General features: G+C 48.8%; 1 protein-coding gene across 1 annotated transcript; it reads left to right on the top strand.

Annotated features, from left to right (window-relative positions):
• Positions 1-355: 355 nt before the first annotated feature.
• On the top strand, positions 356-16391 carry LOC146205363 (uncharacterized). Its single transcript, XM_084590022.1, has 4 exons — positions 356-509; positions 2934-3153; positions 9423-10187; positions 12176-16391. The coding sequence occupies exons 1-4, from the start codon at positions 474-476 to the stop codon at positions 12397-12399; spliced, it is 1245 nt and encodes a 414-aa protein (XP_084446148.1). The 5' UTR covers positions 356-473; the 3' UTR covers positions 12400-16391.
• The last annotated feature ends 2451 nt before the right edge of the window (positions 16392-18842 follow it).

Genomic DNA, 18842 nt, shown 5'->3' with positions numbered 1-18842 from the left:
GTTTCTTAGAATGCTGGGTTTCGTTGCTCTTTAGACGGTGACTTTTCTGCTTTATAGCGCCAGAATCCGATTTAAAAAACAAAAAACAAACAAAAAAGGGGGCTTCGGCGTCACGTACCTTGGGAAACTTCACAAGTCGAGTCGCAGGATAAATTAAAACGATGTAATAGCAGTCGTACGCGATTTCACAAATTCCGCCCAACACTTTCAAGCTCTGTGTGTTTGTGCGCGCTCACTATCTTTCCGCGCCGTGCACATACAGACATGATGGCCACCAACGCGTTCGTGCTTATAACGTTGGCAGACGTACGCGTTAATAGCATTCGTGCATTTTTTTTTTTTCCTGCAGGTACGGCGGCCTTGATTTCAACGGTGCACGAAGAAAAAACGTGACCAGGGATTCAACATCCACTTTGAAGGCTTGGCTCAACGAGCACCGAAAGAACCCCTACCCCACAAAGGGGGAAAAAATCATGCTCGCCATTATTACGAAGATGACTCTAACTCAGGTATGCAAAGCGAGAAACAAAATCGGTATAAATTCGAGTGGGGAATGAATTCAACCCGCAGTAGCTTCGTTTTGAAAACGTCGACGCCCAGAAATTTACTTTGTGCCGTCGAGGAAAAAGTGTAAACTCAGTCATGTACGAGCATCTTATTACTGTTTTCGCTCGCGAGCCATGCTCGGTGATGGAAAGGTTGGTTGTAAAATTTGCGGAGAAAAATGCATACACCATGTATCTAGTGTCATCTGACAGCGGGACGTACTGTCATGAATTTGCATATCGTTTAATTCAGTGAACCTCGTCGGCAGCGCTCCAGTGTCAACTACATTTCCTCCTACTCGGGGAATTCAGTTTACTTTATCCCACGTTCTCCGCACTTGCCCGGGAGATTTGATTAAGCTCACCAGGACTGCCGTGACTCTAACAACACACTTGGTGATCATTAAAAAGATTTCTTTCTTTCTCTGTATCTTTTTCTCGATTTCACTTAAATATAGCAACGCTGTGGAAAGTACTACTGTATGCTTGTAACTTGTGCGCAAACACGCTGGTCAACCTTATTTACTGAGTTATGGCACGCATATTAGTCACCGAACGCTCATACTTGGCAATCATTTTGAGCGTTCGGCTTCTGCACGTTTTTTCAATGCAAAATGTCAATATATCTTGTGAGGCAGCATAATGACTCTGAAGGGCAAGGGAGATGCTTAATTTTACTTTAATAAACTGGGCGAAAATATTTTTTAAAACGACCTTCTGGACGTTCCTGAAAGCGTGACCAAGTATTTGATATGTTTATCTGGGGAAGATTTGCGCGCAGGCAGTCCGGCGCTTTCGTGGTGGCATTGCGAATGATCATACGGTGCGAGTGCGCGTGCGTATACATGTATCTGCGAACGTGCACGCGTACGCGTGTGAATGCTCGTTTTGTAACCCCGAGAGGGTCGTTCTCGCACGTATAGGCCCTCGAGCACGCTTGGCATGGCTAGGATGCTGTCACGCAAGTCTGTTACTCAAGTGTGCGAGGGTTTATGCGAGCGTACGTACCTCACGTATTGTGCGTGTGTTTGCGGCGGACGCGTGCGTGCATCTTTGAACATCTAATGCTTGCGGTTGTGCGTCATTGCTGAGGGTTTGCTCTTTTTTTTTTTCCTGCATGCTACCATACGTTGGTGTTCAAGTGCTTTACACTCATTACTGCGTAAGGTTGTGTGAGTGGCCGTTAGTCAAGTTCAAAGTGACAGAAAGTTACATTACATAGTTGCAAGATATATAGTATGAAAGAGCACTAAACAAAAGTAGAGGGAGAGCCTCAGTTCTCAAGCCGAGCCAACGTTTTGACAACTGGACTTGTTCAGTGCACTTTCATACTGTGTAGCCATCTTCTTCCTCACCCCTGGAGCCTAAGATATATGGAAATTTATAATGCGATACTTCCATGTAGCTTCGAGCTCCACTACGCCACCTAGTCGGCACACGCGAAACTTATATTTTGTATTATGCGCCACATTCAGCATGTTAAAAAAACAAAACAAAAAAAAGTGTAATAACTACGCGTCTTCGCGGTTGTGTGTGGCCATTTCAAACCACCGATGTAGTACACCCGCCATATGCGCTCGTGTATCGTTTCGTATCGCTTTGTTTTATGTCCGCGGCATGCGTAACCAGGACACAAATCCAAATTCAACACAACCCACATAACAAGCCAAAAAAGACAAAATACCGAATCCAGTCATGATTACTTGACTCAATCTTGATTACTTGACTTGCCTTTATGAGAAATGTGTTAGACGAGACAGATTCTTAGCCATTACAACAGTAGCCTTATAAAAAGCCAACATTGTCTAAATAAATTGGCTAAAAGTTCTAAACATTGGGTAATCGATAGCCAGAAGCTGAATAAAAAATAAAAAAAACGAAAATACAGAAAATAAAATGAAAATAAATCAAAAATAAAATATAAAAATTAAATATAAATAAATTACATATGAAAAAAAAAATAAATACGTATTTTCGCCTCATGCACCGCTCCTAAGAAGCCTAAGTGCCTCCTAGAATTTTTACCTTCGCTGGTATCGTCCCGGCCACAAATACCAAGCCTAAATATATGCCGCTACAAAAGAGACGAATATCTCGTCTATGGGTTTCGCGTATTTCTCTTGCTTCTCTTTGTATGTTTTGTTAAACACTGAGGCCTTATATACTGGGTATTTAAACATTGGTATGTATGATTTTAATACTTCGGTGAAAGCGCATTTTTCTACTAAATATCGAAATAAGCGTGTATTCCAATGAACGCGAGGTCTAAATAGTGGGCATGAGTGTTTGTCGCGTCGATTTCGGTTGGTTGCGCCGCTCTAGAACAAAAGCATCGGCAGTTAAAATAACTCTGCTGCTTGACAACCCTCCCACCATCTTTCACTTCAGGTGTCCACGTGGTTTGCGAATGCGCGTCGTCGGCTCAAGAAAGAGAACAAGATGACGTGGGAGCCTCGTAACAAGGCTGATGCCGACGACTCTGGCGCGGAGGACAAGAAAGATGACGAAGACACCATGGACGAGCGCACGACCAACGTCCAGGACCCGATGCGACGCAGTGACCCGACCAGGTCTTACTGCAGCTTGTCGGCACTGCAACGCTCGCGGGGTGAGTTCCCTTGTTCCAGCGCTCCAACGCCGGCACGCTGCGCGATGTCAGCACACATTAAATTGTTTAGCAAAGCATACGGTGGAGCTTTTCGCGCGTGCGAACAAGCGGTGAGCTGTGGTTATGTGGCGTGTTCCAGATGGAGCTACTGTCTCGTGAAAGCTGTGCCCTAAGTCTTTAGAAAACCAGCGTGGGGGCGCTGAATGTAGAGGAAGTTAGGATCCAGCTTTTGTAAACGGCCTTGTCGACTACCTGCTTCATTCCAACTTATAGTTAGAAGCATAAAGCGTGTTCTTCGGTGTATGCTTTGTTCTGCACTGTGTAAATATTCTCGGAAACCTTTCTCAGTGTAACAGAATGAAGCTTTGCTCATACTGAAATTCATTTTGGTGGGAACGCTACCGCGGAAAAACAGTTCGAACATGCGTCTAATGTCATTCCAGCCTTCGCTGAAGGCTGAAACCAAATGACCTTCTTGGCAAAAAAGGATGCACATTTCATCTCAGCCGATTCTAAAACGCGCGAAAAAGCAAACAAGCGATCTAGAGCGCTCGGCTCTTCACTTGCAAGGTTTGGCTGCGACCTTTACCACATAAAATCCAATGTTCACATATTGCTACTCCGATTAAGGGCTTTCAAAGCTGTAGCTCCACCACGTCGCGTAGACCTCTTGCATCAGTGGAGCGGCAGAGGCGTATACGGTCGCCAAGCGGCGGCTGATTAGTACGGGTGCCAATGCCATACGGCCGCTGCCAAGCAGCGAGCCATCTCCTTAGAACCCGCTCCTGCCGCGCATCCGCCGCGGCGCTGCCCATCGGGCCTGCGTTGACAGCTGTCTCAGCTCCGCTACCTCATTAGCTCCCAAAGCCCTCGTCGTTCGACACACGGTGTTACAAGCACGCGAGGCGGCGCGTATAGCGTTTCTTCTTTTGTGCACCTGCACCGTTGCTTCGTCCGGGATTAGAAATGATTCGCGGCCACGCAGAAGCCAATACCACACGCTTTCCCCTAATCTGCGCCAACACCTTTCTCCCCTCGTGCGCAGCAAGTATTTGCGCGTAACCGCCGGCAGGAGCAGCGCTGGAGTTGCGAATAGGGGCGGAGAGCGGCGCTTATCGGCTCCTGTGCCCGTGAAATTATTCAACTTGCGCCGGAGAGGAGGCGACCGCGGCAGGCAGCGGCGGGGGATCATCCCCCTGAGAAAGGCGCTTTTATCACGCAGTGACCCGCACCACGCATTTGCACGGGGGAGTCTGCCGCGCTGCCGAGAGAGAGCTGGCTGGCAGCGAGTCCGCGAGTCGTCCAGAACGCAGCTATCTGCTCGCCAGACGTTTAATCGGCAACGCATTTCGGGTGCTCTCTGTGCGCTTGCATTCCAACGCCGCGGAAGCGTGCATGGCCACGCCATAGAGTGATGCGCGAGAACGCGCGGTCGGTCGGTCGTAATCAGCCCATGTTGCAGTTTGTAACGCTGTGTCGCCGGGGTTCGGCCGTCACGATAGGCACCAAGTTGCATCACGGCCGAGTTCGCGAACCGGCGCTGCGGAGTGCCACTAGGTCCAATAAGATATCCCACTGTTGCCAAGAGGCTGATTGCGACTGAAGGAAGCCTGAGACACGTTCGGACCGGCCAAAGAGCTGCCAAACCGGTTCCGATTGTCCGTGCAAAATTATGCATATGCGAGCAAGACGCAGGCCGATAGACTCGCTTTTGTGTGTTTGGCGCGGACGATTCATCCCAGAAAGCCCCGGTTTGTTTTCTTGCTCCCGTCCACATACCAGCATGCACCAAATCCGCGGCCAGCCCGTTATCGCGATCCTCGAAGCGACGGGAGCCACGCTTGTGTCAACGAATCGTGGGAAAGGGTGGGGGGGGGGGGGGGGGGGGGGGGGCGTCGTGGCTTCTGCGGCGGGAGCAGCAGCCACCTTTTCTGCCGAATCGTACGCCCTGGGTGTGGCTGTCAAATTCATTAGCCAAAAAGACAGCCAGCAGAGGAAATGGCCCAAATAAAACAAGCACGTCGCACGCAGGCGGACACGCTATCCTTTCGCTGCTGCAGCGCGCGATGTTGCCGCAGTGGACAGGGTGGGAGTGTTGCAGTAGAAAGAAAAAACGAGGTAGCCAGGCGTACAGGTTCCCCAACGATGGAGGTACATGGACCGCACGTCTCTGCGGGCCATACGCCACGTTTCAGTCGGGGGTCCGAGATGAGCGCCGCTTCGCTCCTCTGTCTGCAGGGATCTCTCTCGCCGCGTCGATCGGCCAGACACCCTTGTCCGCTGCACTGTCGTCGAGACTGGTGGCGAGGAATGTTGTAAGTCCTGGCATGCAGAACAGAAGCACTCAAACGACAATGAGAAAGATGCTTGATAACGACTGTCGTCGTGCGGTGTTACGTACGCTGAACGGTGATACAATGAATGAGCCGTATTTGCTGAAACGAGACATCAAAAGCATAAATTTACACGAGCGTCGTTGTTGCGGAGCACGTTTCCTCGACTACGACTTCGATACGTTACGCTCGTACCAGAGTATCTCATACAGTAAAACTTTATTATTTTGACCACCGTCAACTGGAAAAAGTGGACAATTCGGAGACACCGTCCGGTCCCGTGCAACGTGTGCACTATTTTATAGCGTGAAACTGGGTAATTCAGACGAAGACATCCGATCTTGGTTAATTAATACAGGTGACAGAGCTCGTGTGTGCATGGAGCTCCAGAGATGGGTGATGATCGTCTTGGGATAAGTGGCATATTATCGTGGAGCTTCTGAGCGTTTTACATTAGGCACGATGTTTTTTTCTCTCTCTCTCTCTCTCTCACCGGTCGGTATATGTGTACAAAGTGCGCGCACGTAATCACTTGGCGGAATGACGGAAAACGGTGAATGCTACGCTAGTATTTCGCGCGCAGCAGCCAATGATTAGAGGGTTATTTCAAGAAATTAAATTGCGTTCATATAGGACATTCTATTATAACGTTTCTCCACCCCCTCGATATTTGAGAATTTGGTCAGTTTGAACATTTCCCCCTGTTCCTTCTCATCCGAGTTAACTGGACTTTGCTGTATGAAACTCTTCGTCTAATATCACACAGTACACCTCAAGCACCGAAGGCGCTTGGTATATACCATATTTTTCGCCCATCGAGTGAAAACGCATCCTCGGGAACGAAGCTTGCGCTGGGTCAACGCGGCCTGGTCTACCTTGCTCGAGACAAAGGCGGCGTGAGTCAGACGCTGAAGCCGCCGGACGGCCTACGCCACGCCGCTGCAGCAGCCAGGTGGTTTTGACGCGAGGCGACACCCGCGGCCGCGTCGTGCGCGAGCAGGGGAGCCATCCAGGCAGCACGCGACGCCCCAAGAGGACTCGCTTAAACGACGGAGCCATAAATAAGCGCCATCGGGTGCACAACAAACAGGCGCGCACTGGGCCGACGGAAAGGCGAACAGCGTGACGCGGGCACGCGCGCAACAAAACACACCTAGTAAACACATCATAATGTTCTCGGCGCGCACGGGCCTTCCCTCGACGCGCACGCGAAGGGTTGCCGTACACCGCCATCAAAACTAAATAAAGCGGTGATATTCTCAATGGAGGGCTCTCGCTTTCCGCTATCGCGACGCCATCTCGCCGGCGTTTCGAGAGCGTTGCGACGTCGCGCAGTCTTCTCTCCCGGGAAGCCGAGCGGGGCGCAAACAAAGCGCTCTCCCCGGGAGGGCCCCATGCCGACCCCCTCATCTATCAAACGAGCCGGCCACCGCGGAAATTGGGGCCTCTCGAGCAGGGCCGCCCCGCGCAAATTAAAGGTGAACTCCAGAGCGAGCAAGCTTTTAACTCCGAGCCGGCAAGAAGTCCAGGGCAGAAGCTACTCGGTACCGCAGAGGAGTCCGGCACAGACCCCTCGGCAGATGTTGCGAATGCGGCGACCCAAAAGAGGCGCGGGCGACACAGGGGGGGAGGGGGGGGGGGGGGATGAGCGCGGGTATAATGCTGCGTTTAGGCTCCCGTTTCGTCAAGTGTGGAGCGGAGTGGTCTCCCCATCCCCGCCGATCGAACGACCAGCACAAGCACGTAAACTCGGCAGCGCGGGAAATGGCGCCGGATCGAGATTTATACCTCTCTGATGGCCCCGCTGGGGACCCGTAGCTGGCTCGGTGGACGAGGATTTGAGCAAATGCAGTGGGTCCCAGAGGTCCTTCCGAGAGACGACGTCGCCACCATTCGCGCCACTATTACCTGTTTGGTGTTGCTGTCTTTTCCGGCGGGAACACGGGCGCCCATTCTGTAGGACGAAGGCAAGTGTGTTCAACGAACAAAAGGACCTGCTCATGCGACCCAAATGCGGATAGTATGCGCAGCAATAATTGCTTCAGAACGAGGACGGAAAGGGAAAGCGAGGTAGCTCATGGAGTGTTTGTTCATGGTCCCTAATGTCGGATAGAAATACTTCCATGCCCTGAAATAATAAGAAAACGTAGCTGGACGGTATTGTGTTAGGATTCTTTCTCAATGCATTCTTGTGAACTGTTATGGCTAGTAGTAGTAGTAGTAGCAGTATTAGTAGTAGTAGTAGTAGTAGTAGTAGTAGTAGTAGTAGTAGTAGTAGTCGCTTGTGACGTCAAGGTCGACAGCCGACAACCTGTGTCATCCGCTGTCTCTTCTATCACGCGCCGTTCTGAGAATAACAAAAGGTAAATGAACGAATAGGACGGAAAATAGTCATCACAAAAATGCTTTCATTGAATTCTGTTGAAGGCATTAACGCAGGTATATTTCACTACATGTCGCATTAACTTGAGGGCTTACATTCCAAGGAGTACGCTATTAAATGAGTTACCTTCCTCTTCACGAGACAGATTGTACATTTGAGCGATAAACGGAAACTGAAAGAAAAATTCAGTGTCCACCTCAATTTGCTTGCTATAAAAGCATAGTTTTGAAATACTACATGGTGTTCTTTTTTTAAACCATTAGTGAACTTTTATTTTAAAAAAGAAAAGAAATACATGAGAGATACGTCTGTGCTGGTGGGTTTTACAGCAAGACAGACACATGTACGTCATAGATCTTGTTGATTAGAGAATTAATTAACGAAAATCTCCTAATCAACTTGTTTACTCTTGATTTTAGAGGGCTTTATTGCATTGCGAAGTGGGAAGCCGTCAACGCCAAAGGCGAGCCCCGTCTTTAAACTTTCTTAATCGGTAGCGTGGTTCGAGTTATCCAATGTTAAAATACACATTTCAAAGCTCGTTGAGTTGGCTTTCCCGCACTGCGTAATGGCTTCATGACGCAGGGTAATAGCGCCAAAATCTATCAACTTCTTCAACAGCATAAAATACACAAACGGCGTCTTTATCTGATGCACAACAAATGCTATGCTCGCCATTTCATGAAAGTGCAATGCCAAAAAGCCAACTTAGCGTGCTTTGAAATGCATATTTTTGACGTTCGAAAAAACGAACCACACTGTCGATTGAGAAAATTTTAGAAACGGTTCTGTCCTTTGATGTTGACGGCCTCTAACTTTGCAATATAATAATGTCCTCTGAAATCAAAAGTAAAAAAGTTCATTAGGTAGTTTCTGTTAATTGCGTAATCACCAAGGCCTATCACGTACATGATATCCGCCTTGCTGTAAAACCCACCAGCATAAACTGCACCGTATTTCCCATAGGCAGGTTTGTAGACGGTTAAAAAAAGCACCCTGTATGCAAACCACTGAACGCTTCCTATATATTGCGCGGAGTAAAATGCGACCACGGCAATACACAAGTTTTGAAGCCGCCATAACCGACGAGTTCGCCCAGTTAATCGCCATTTGCGGGGACCCAATCGAGAGTGCTGCGGCTACCACTGAGATGCTGACGGCAGCAAGAAGTTGGTTTAAGTCGCTTTGACTGCGCTTGAGTTGGTGGTCGTAGCTTTCCGGATTTCGCGCCTCAATGAAAATGAGAAGTCGTGTGTTTTGTATTATCCTTCTCAGCGGATTTACTTTTTTCATCACAACAAAACAATAGTTGAGGATTACCGCTCAATACTTACGTTAGACCATTGTGAAATCGCTTCCTAACTTCTCTGAGAGCACATTATGGATCTCGAATAATTTCTAGTTTAACTAAACTCTAATGCTCGACTATCGTGCTTCACTCCAAATTTATAGCGTAATAATTGGCTTTAAGCTAAACATACCCGCGAAGTTTCGCTTTGTGGACGTCACAATTTACGGCAGACATTAAAGGAAGCACCGCTGCCTTGTTGCAGAAAGCACGTTACGACCGCCCCAAAGTTCAGCGGAGGTGGATCACGAGGTGGCAGACATGCAGTCTTCTCAGGCGCACAGGGCGAACGCTGGCTCGGACCCCCACCAGCAGCGGCACAGTTACGGACACTCGGCGAACCCGTATGCCCTCGGGGGCGCGTCCCGGTCCCCAATTCTCAATGGAATCATGTCTCTGGCGCCGCCAAATTCTCTCACGGGTTACACACCGGCGGCGTCCTCGGACAGCCCGTCCCCGGACCTGCAGGGTCTTGAATCTCTCATGTCCAAGTCGTCCCCCAGTGCCGCGGACGACTCGTCGGGCGCCGACAATGCGCACAACAAGCCCAAGATATGGTCACTGGCCGACACTGCGACGAGCAAAAGCCCCCCGCCGCCGCTGCCGTGCCCAGGTCAGGCGCCGGGGCCTCCACCCAGCGGCGGGCCGCCCAAAGACACCGGAGGCGCTACCAGTCACGGCTCGGTGCTAGGCTGGTTCTCGGGAGGATACCACCATCGCGCCGGAGGCAACGCGCCCACGTCGGCGGCCCACTTCGCCAGCTACGGCAGCAATGGCTTCAGCCCCGGAGGAGCCGCGCCGCAGACGGACACGCCGCCGCAGACGCCTCCCAACGCCAAGATGGCAGCTAGCGGCGCCTCATCGCTGCCATTCCACTTGGGATCCGGTGGATACTTCCAGGGGCAGAGCTCCGCCTCGCACCTGTACCTGGGCCAGACATCCTCCGCCGCACCGCACCCACACATGGGAGGTGAGTCTGCGCGGAGTTCCACACTCCAGTCCACGCTGTTTCGTTGGGCACCGACCTCCGGAACGCTTGAGCGATTCCCATTCTCCGCCGCGGTGGCGCAGTGATTAGGGCGCTTGTGTGCTGTTCCCAAGGATACGGGATCGTATCCCGGCCGCGGCGGCCGCTTTTTGGTGGAGGCGAAAGCAAGACGCCCGTGTGCTGTGCGATGTCAATGCACGTTAAAGAACCCCAGGTGGTCAAAATTTCCGGAGCCCTCCACTACGGCGTCTATTATAACCCGAATCACTTTGGGACGTTAAGCCCCCACAAACCAACCATGTCACGCTACTGAGAAGCTGGCGATGACCGCTCAGCGTCCTTATTTTTGATGGGCACGCAAAAGATGAAGGTTACCGCATGCCGGGACCGGGCGCACTGCAAGTTACTAATGTTCACCTCAAAGCCAACCAAATTGCTTTTATATATATATATATATATATATATATATATATATATATATATATATATATATATATATATATATATATATATATATATATATATATATATATATATATATATATATGTATAAATTATTTATTTATTTCAAAAAAATTACATACAAATACGAGCCTGCCCAAGCCAACAATGGGCTTGTGGGGCAGCGCTCGGGGCTTGTGGGGCAGCGCTCGGGGCTTGTGGGGCAGCGCTTATTGCTTCTCATCTCCGCCTGTTAGGTTTCCGTACTAGACGTGCGGTTGGTTTCGATTCAGTACCGTGAATTTGCAGTGCAAAAAAAAAAAAAAAGGCTTTCCATGTGTGGGTATGAAACTTATGAGAAAAGTGCTTAAGCTAGTGTTAGCATCAGCGCAGCCAGCTTTAATGCTGCTATGAATTCAATTATTGCTGAACTTAACTCGGGACCTCTGCCTGCCAACTCCCGATTGATCCTGATGCAGGAGCCTCTAAGAACGACTCTAAGAATAGTCAGTGGAGGCTGGTCCTATGTCGCACATCTTTCCGTGCAAAAAAATGCCTGCGCGAGTAGCTGACGACACACACACACGAATGAAAAGTTGTAAAATGATTGTTCGCGCCTCATCGTATATATTTCCGCCGCGGCAAACCAAGAAATCGAGAATTATCGAGCCAGTTGGAGCTTTCTTGTGTCTCATAAAACTAACTATAACTAATTTTCAGTCGCATCATTCGCTGTTTACAAGCAGCTTTTGTTCTGCGTCTCGTGTGTGTCAGTTCGGCGAGGTCGTCTTTCTGCATTCTCAGAACAGCGCATAAAGCGTAGAAGAGAAGTAGAAAGGAAATCGACGCGAAGAAAAAAAAAAAACATTCCTGGTGTGAAAAAGGCGAAAGCAAAGATAAATAACTGGAGTTCACCTAAATAGGAGAGCAAGAGCCCGCAGCAGCCGCGTTCCATTTGATGCTGCAGTGAAAGCAGCCGCTGCCGTTTAGTGCGGCGAGCCGCTCGGTTCGGGAGAAGGAGGAGGGGGGGGGGGGGGGGGGGAGCACATGGCGTCCGGCGGCCTCGGTCAAGGAGTACGCGCGAAGAGGCGGGGGCGGAGAAAGCTGCGAAGGCAGCCCCATCGACGAAACGGGCCCGAGCGCAGGATTACGTCCCCCCTCGCGCTCACGCATGCCGCCAGGAGGGGAGAGCCGCCACCGCAAAACCAGCCGCGGCAAATATTTTTTAATATAAACGGACGGCGCTCACCGCGAGTTCCGGAGGAGGGCGAGGAGATCCCTCCTCAATTAATGCAGATTGAATTCCGGACGGCATAAAAATTATTCCGGGACAGACGGATTGGTTTGCAGCGACACCCACCTTTTCGTCTCTGGGGCTCTTCATTTCCATCGATTGTCAGGAAAAGGCCGGAAGAAATGGGGGGCCCCGCTGGGCCCGCCTCGCCTCATCAGGTTTCCCCGCGCGCCGGCCGCGCGCTTTTTGCCTTTAATCATGTCCCTAATTCGTCTCCACCTTTTCCGTGTTCCAGTTGACAAGTCGTCGTCGTGCGCCGGAGGCCCCATCTACCGGGCCGCCGGGGGCTACGCGTCATCGGCACCCGCCGCCATCATGGCCGCTGCCGCCGGAAGTCCCTGTGCCGACGGAGGCTCTTCCTCTTCCCGCTCCTCGTCCTCGGAAGACGAGTTCGCGCCGCCGCAGCACTACGGGCCCGCCGCCGCGGCGCCCGGCGCCATGGCCGACGGCCTGCCCTGAGAGCAGCTGTGATCGCCGCCGTGTGTGAGTGGACCAGGGCTCCTGCCCGAAGACCCCTTCCTCGCGCCACCCTGTTGCTCCAGGGGCCGGAGCTCGCCGTTCGCCGAGGACAGCCTGCGGCCCGAGGGCAGCACTCCGGCGCGACCCCTTGCTGTCGTACACTTGTCCCTCGCCAGCTACATTCGGACCAGAGTGGCCAGTCAGGTCGCTAGACGGCGGCAGTGCACCAGAATGCCGTGTGAACTGCTTTAGCCGGTGACAGCTCGCTTTTATTGTTTTGGTTCGCACACTGGTAGGAATTCTCGGTTGCACTGAGACAGCATTTACACAAAGCGCGCAGCGTCTCCTGGCTAAGGACCGACACTGGAGGGAAGGAGACATGGCGTGCTGCAGGTAGAAAAACGCAGCGGGACACCACCCTGGAGCGCTTCACTGACGCTGATGCCGCCTTTCTTGGAAAAGGAAGGCTTGCGTTCCTCTTTGCCGACAACGGCCATTGTAAGCAGTGGAACCGCAGGGTCTGCCAACTTCCTCGTGTTTTCCTTGACGGGGTCGTTCGCAAGCTGTCGCTTAATGAAGTGAAAGTCACTTGTTGAGCTTACCTGGAAACCTGTACAGAATCGTGTAACGTTCAGGGAAGGACAACGCACACTCTCTCATTTACACCGAGGCGAAAGGTGGAATTTAATAATTTTTGAAGCATTTTTAATTATTTAAGTTGTCTCCTTTGTCACAGCTCGATGCATCTCTCTACTGAAGTACTCATAGAAACTGGCGTAATATTAAACGTGCATGCGACTAACGCACAGTTTCAGCGAAACCGCGCTAGTAGTTAGTCTAGATTGTGATTAAAGGGCAACTCCGGTGGTTATTTCATCATTTTGTGTTTTTAGTTGAATTACATTCCTCGGCATGTCCTGACTCTAACACAAAAAACGTTTTTCGAAATTCTAATTAGAAGTATTAAAAAAAAAACAGCAAATCGAAACCGAAACTGCTTTCACGGCCAGAAACGACGTCCCAGTTGCCGAAATGGTGACGTCACACTCAGTATTTGAAAAAGCACTCGTACGTGCGTTGGATGGTGAAAATAAAGTATGGAAATCATGACGCACTGCATAAAATGTCTCAGGTAGTTCAACATAAGCCTCAAAATTTCATAACCACGTGAGAAGTGGACAGTAACGCCTGTATACTGTTTGTGACGTCAGCAACTCAGTGTTGCCCTCAGAAATACTCTCAACTTAAGCCATGAAAACGACATATTTTAAAGCCGTGTGGCGCGTGAACAGATTATCGTACTGCGCCCAAATTTTGTAGAATGCGTCAGGACGGAGAGGAGAACCTATGATAAAAGTTTTACTTGAATATTCGAATGTCAAAAAAAAAAAAAAACCTTCGGAGTTTAAATGTAGCCCATCATAAAAAGCTATGACGGAAAAATTACTTTGGTTTCTCTCGTTCAGTTACGTGACCCTCACGTGCATTATCAGAGCATGATAAGTCTTCCTCCAGCACCGTTCTGTTACCTGGCGCCCACCCGCGAGAATGTTTTAAAAGATAATAAAGTTTAGCAGTCATTTGCTTTTCCTCTTGAGGCTATAAAACGAATTCTCCTCTATATACATGTATGCAATTTTTATGTTTCGAATTCGGTGCTATCTATCTGATACTCTGTTTGTTTTGCATGCTTGAAAGTTCTTGTTAGCTCAAAACAAATAAATAGAAACAAAAAAAAAGCGGGATAAAAAAATGCTATACGCGGTGCTACTTTGCAGTGCCAGTGTTATGAAGTTCAAATCAACGCATCTTTAAATTACTGACGAGGCGCCGAAGGTAGTTTACGCTGTCTTCAAGCTCTGAATGTTTATTTTTTATTATTATTATTTTTTTTTTTACGTAGTTGATGGGTAACGTTTTTCAAGTGATACAAAGAAGGAATATCTTAATGCAATGGCAACGACAAGTAAATAATTAGCGTGGTTTGCTTTTTTATATCAACACTGAAAAACAGTAATGTGTGCATATGTCTTGACTTTTTTTCTTTTCTTTTTTTTATATGCGTGCGTGTGTGCCGGCATTGGGTTATAGTGAGTAATTTCCAAGAAAGCGGTCACACAGAGCTAGGTTTCTAGCTCTCTGTAGCTGCTCTGCATTAAAGCGAGAGTGGGCTGGCTGTTGCCTCGCCTTACTACCATTGGTGGAGGCTGGCCAAAAGCTACAAACATAGAAGTACACGCTCCCCGTTGTGAACAAATATACATGCTAAATTATTGTATAAAATTATTGTGTTTTGATATGTTCTGCTGCAGTCATTGAATCTCAGTGTGGTTTTATAACCAATAAACCCGGCATTGAGCTGTGTGTTTGTGCTGATGAATCTCCTTGAGACGCACACACAAAGAGCACAGATGTAAGAAACGCTCCATCTTTTCCACTGCCTGTTTCACCATTTCGTCATTATGTCCTTCAGAAAAGTGAAACGTAGAGAAAAAAAAAAAAAAGTTGCTTGGTAAGCCATGTGGCTTTCCTATGTTCATAAGCGCGCCATTACATATTTAAAGGAAACAACACTTGCTCAGGTTGCAAGTGCGTGTGTGAAAGTGGCTTTTATTGTTCATTATTTGATGACTGTTCCTTGAGGCTGACTGACATGCTGTGTGAAAACTGGAATAGCGTTTGCTTGGAAGATGCTCTTGTGATTTTGTTTATTTCTGGGTGCAATATCCATCATGGTACAATGGTGTTATGTAAAAAAAATGCCAGTCAAAACCGGCATATAGGAGTGCACACAGTTTCAGAGTAAGTGGCGCTTATGAACTGCTCCTCTGGTTTTGTTCGCAACAGCGGAATAGTTCTTCCCTGTGGATGAAGCAAGTTTGCGTGTTACATATCGCATTTTAAATGGCAGGGACAGTGTGGCTTTCTTATTCATTCTTGTGCAGCGAATCTCTGCGGCGTATAATGTGGATTGTGATCTTGGAAAAAGGAGTGGACACATCGGCATATTTCCGCTACTAGGAGCACAATGTATCGACTTTCTGAGGAGCGAAATAAGATTGAAGCATGGGCACGCCACCTGAATATGTCCTCTTTTTTTCTTCTTCTTCTTTTTTTTTTTTTTTTTTTTTTTTTTTTTTACATAAGCACTGACACAGGCCGCTGCAATGCTTGTTTTAAATTGGACGGCGATTGTACATTACCAGTGTTGGTGCCGCTTTTGCATTGTGACCAAATGAGTTTTAACATGTGATCAGAAGGTGCACTTACGTTTTAGAAGGCGCCGTGGGCCTCGGGGTCTGAAAGATCTCCTTTATTTTTGTTCTCGGTGACAGTGTTCCTGTGAGCAAGCAATGAAAACGTGTTTAAAACCAGTGAGCGACGCGGATTTTTTTCCTAGCACGCATGTAAGAGTGAACCCAGTGTTTATGCATCTTTTTGTCCCGGGCTCAAAACGGCACAGCATAAGTCGGCCGTATAGCGGATCGTACGAAATAGATGAGCGGGGGTGGAAAAGCACTGGCCACCTCGCGTAGAGAGTCTGTACATTGTTTGAATGCCAGGAAAGACAGGATGTGCCTAGGTGGAAGTCTTCCATTCCCAAAGGCGAAGCGGCTGCGGGCCGGAGCAATAGCAACAAGCGGCGACCATTGGAGGACGGGAAAGTGCGTACGCGCCCGTCCCTGCGTCCTACCTTGTATACGTTCCTCCCCTCCAGTTGACACATGTTTACTGCGTATGTATAAGTGTATTTGTACATAAGTGTGGTTAACTGCGACAGCGTGCACGACTTGTGAAGAGCGACCTACTGGCAAGGCCCGTGCCCGCTCCTGGACGACGTTTCCGCCACGCAGCTATAGCGCCAGCGTGCGTGCACTCGCGTTGCCGGCGGTGGCCGACCTCTGTAGATATTGTTTCGTGCTATACGACATGTGTAAATATGTGGCAGAAATGGAAATAAAACGAGACGTGTGGAAAAGGAGGAAAAAGAAATTGCGAACTCTTCCCGTCTGAATCTCTATGTTTGAACGGCGGTTCCATAACGCATAACCATGAACGCAAACATGAATTCATCTATCCAACTGCTTACCGCAAGGACACACCTGCACAAGTAGAAGATGGGTTCCGTGCCTGCGTCTTTGTGAAGGCAGTGCGGCCCTTCTCAGAAGACGCCAAAGAGCGCGTTTCAGCTATGTTTGTTACAGACGATTCCTGGCATGTAAACCCCCTAGAAATGTGTTTCTATTGAACGTTTCTACGTGTTTCTATTGAACGTAGAAATGTGTTTCTATTGAACCCAAGAAGCACAGTTTAAGAGCCTTGGAAAGACCCTTCAAAAGAGTTTAATAAGCTCAACGGAGGCGGTTCGCGGTCTTGGCCGCTGTAGTTGCCTAAATAGGCGCGCTGCGCAACTGACGTCACATGAATAACGTTTATACTTTGCAGAGCACCTTGAAAGTGTCTAACTGTAGAGTTTGAGGTAAACTGCGTGCGAGCACAAGTCTCTTAATGAGGTCATTTAACTACGCGGTTAGTGAGCGTTATACATGGAGCAATGAATCAGCCCTGTAAGTCAACGAGAGCATTAAGCGCTTCCATCAACTGCTCAAGAGCGCTACTGACCAACCACATCAAGAAGAAGCTGTATTTAGCCCAGCTCAGGACACTATCGTTTCTTAAAGTGAAGGTTCCTGCGGCTTGTTCCGGCTAACGTGCACATAAAACAACTGTACTAATGTATATCATTGAAACCAAATGACAAATTCCAATGTGCTTTGAGCGTGAAACATGCAGGCGTGTGACGCTTGCCATTATGAGCTGTGGGTGCGTTAACCAGGACGTACAACTAATTTATCGGGTGGAATTAATGCCAAGCACGAACAGAAGTAATTTGGCGAGAAGGTCGTCCTCCGCAAGCAAGAGCAGTATTAACCTTTAAGGCCCCGCGTTCTGCAGAAAATCCGGCGTTAGCATTCTGGGCCCTTGGATGGCTCCTTCATCACAAAGGAAATCAGTGAAGGCGCTCTTCAAGTTGTTAAAGTACTCGGGGTTGGCTTTTATAGATCTCTAGACATGTGACAGCCTCCTTTCCTTGGCGCTCTTTCTTTCCTTTTTCTCCCATTGTTCACCTCCACACGTGTATGGTAACCTAACTGGGCATCGCCTGGCCATCGCCTGGCCATCGCCTGGTTAACATCCCTGCCTTTCTATTGCATTTTCTCTCTTTCTCTTCTCTCTCCGGCGTTAGCGTAGTAGTGGCCGGAGTGCACGAAAAATGACCAGCATGCCTTTGGTTGGTGGTAGTTGGTAGGAGACATGGCCGGCACTGGTCGGCGGAGTATGTGGCGTCATGAGAGAAAATGACATGGTCGGGTTACTAACGCGCGAGTAGCATGCACTGTTTGCGAATGAGTTTGTGTAGGATAGCAAAAGTACGAACAAAGCAATCAGTGAACATGGAAGTTACAAAATGCGCGCACTCGAACGAGGACCCGCAAAGACAGCCGCAGATGGAAGCCATATAATGCTTTCGTTCATAACCATAAAACCGAAGGTCAAGTGTCCCCGATTTTTTTTTTTTTATTTTAGCATAACGTGAGGCGCGACATACGATTAGATATTGTGATCCCATTCTGCAATGCATCACCTGGCACCCTCTGTCAAGTAGGTGCATACTCTGTGAATAAAACCCAGCTGTGGAAACAATTACCTTCTGGGGGAAAAAAAATGTCACATTTCGAGACACGAGGGTTTGTGTGCATCGCATGACATTGGGAAGAAACAGATCACGACCCTGCTGAACGAAGCAGTGATATTCTGCCCTGCACTGAAGGGAGTGAGCGGAAACATTAGTGCGGATTCTCGTTCGTGTACTTGTACTCTGCTACTCTTTTAATCCCTAATTCCTTTATTTGTTGCTCTATTATCCCCTTCATACCCACTGGCATGTAGTCGTAAACAGTCGCATTATACGAAAGACAGCTCAACATGGATGTATAGCCCCGAGCCGTACCAACGTGCATGCGTTGCTGACTCGGGAACCGAGGGTGCTGGATTGCACTCTCACCTTCTCATCTAAAAGGTGAAGTCCTATAGTTTGTAGCTCCTGCCGATTCGGCCACGTCAAGTCATCTCGAGATGTCGCACAACCCAGCGAATGATAAGTGCCCGGCTATATATCATCTAGAAACTATTACCTGCTAGACGCGTGCTCGTAACTTTTTACTTATAGTGCCAAAGTCTGCAATGCTGACAAGGATTTTCCGCATAATGGGTTATTTAATGCTATCGAATTCATAATCTACAGTAAGAAACGCGAGAAAGGCATCAAGTTAATTTGGAACATATATAGGCTCCTGCCAGGCAACGAAATAGACGGACTGTGCTTTCGGGCGATGTTCTCTTCGCACTGATCAGCTCGTTACGTACAAGAGTACTGATGA

This window comes from Amblyomma maculatum, chromosome 1, assembly GCF_055883805.1.
Source record: "Amblyomma maculatum isolate TAMU_Amacu chromosome 1, ASM5588380v1, whole genome shotgun sequence".
Taxonomy (NCBI): Eukaryota; Metazoa; Arthropoda; class Arachnida; order Ixodida; family Ixodidae; genus Amblyomma; species Amblyomma maculatum.
The sequence above is the reverse complement of the archived record's forward strand: the minus strand, read 5'-3'. Positions and strand labels throughout refer to the sequence as shown.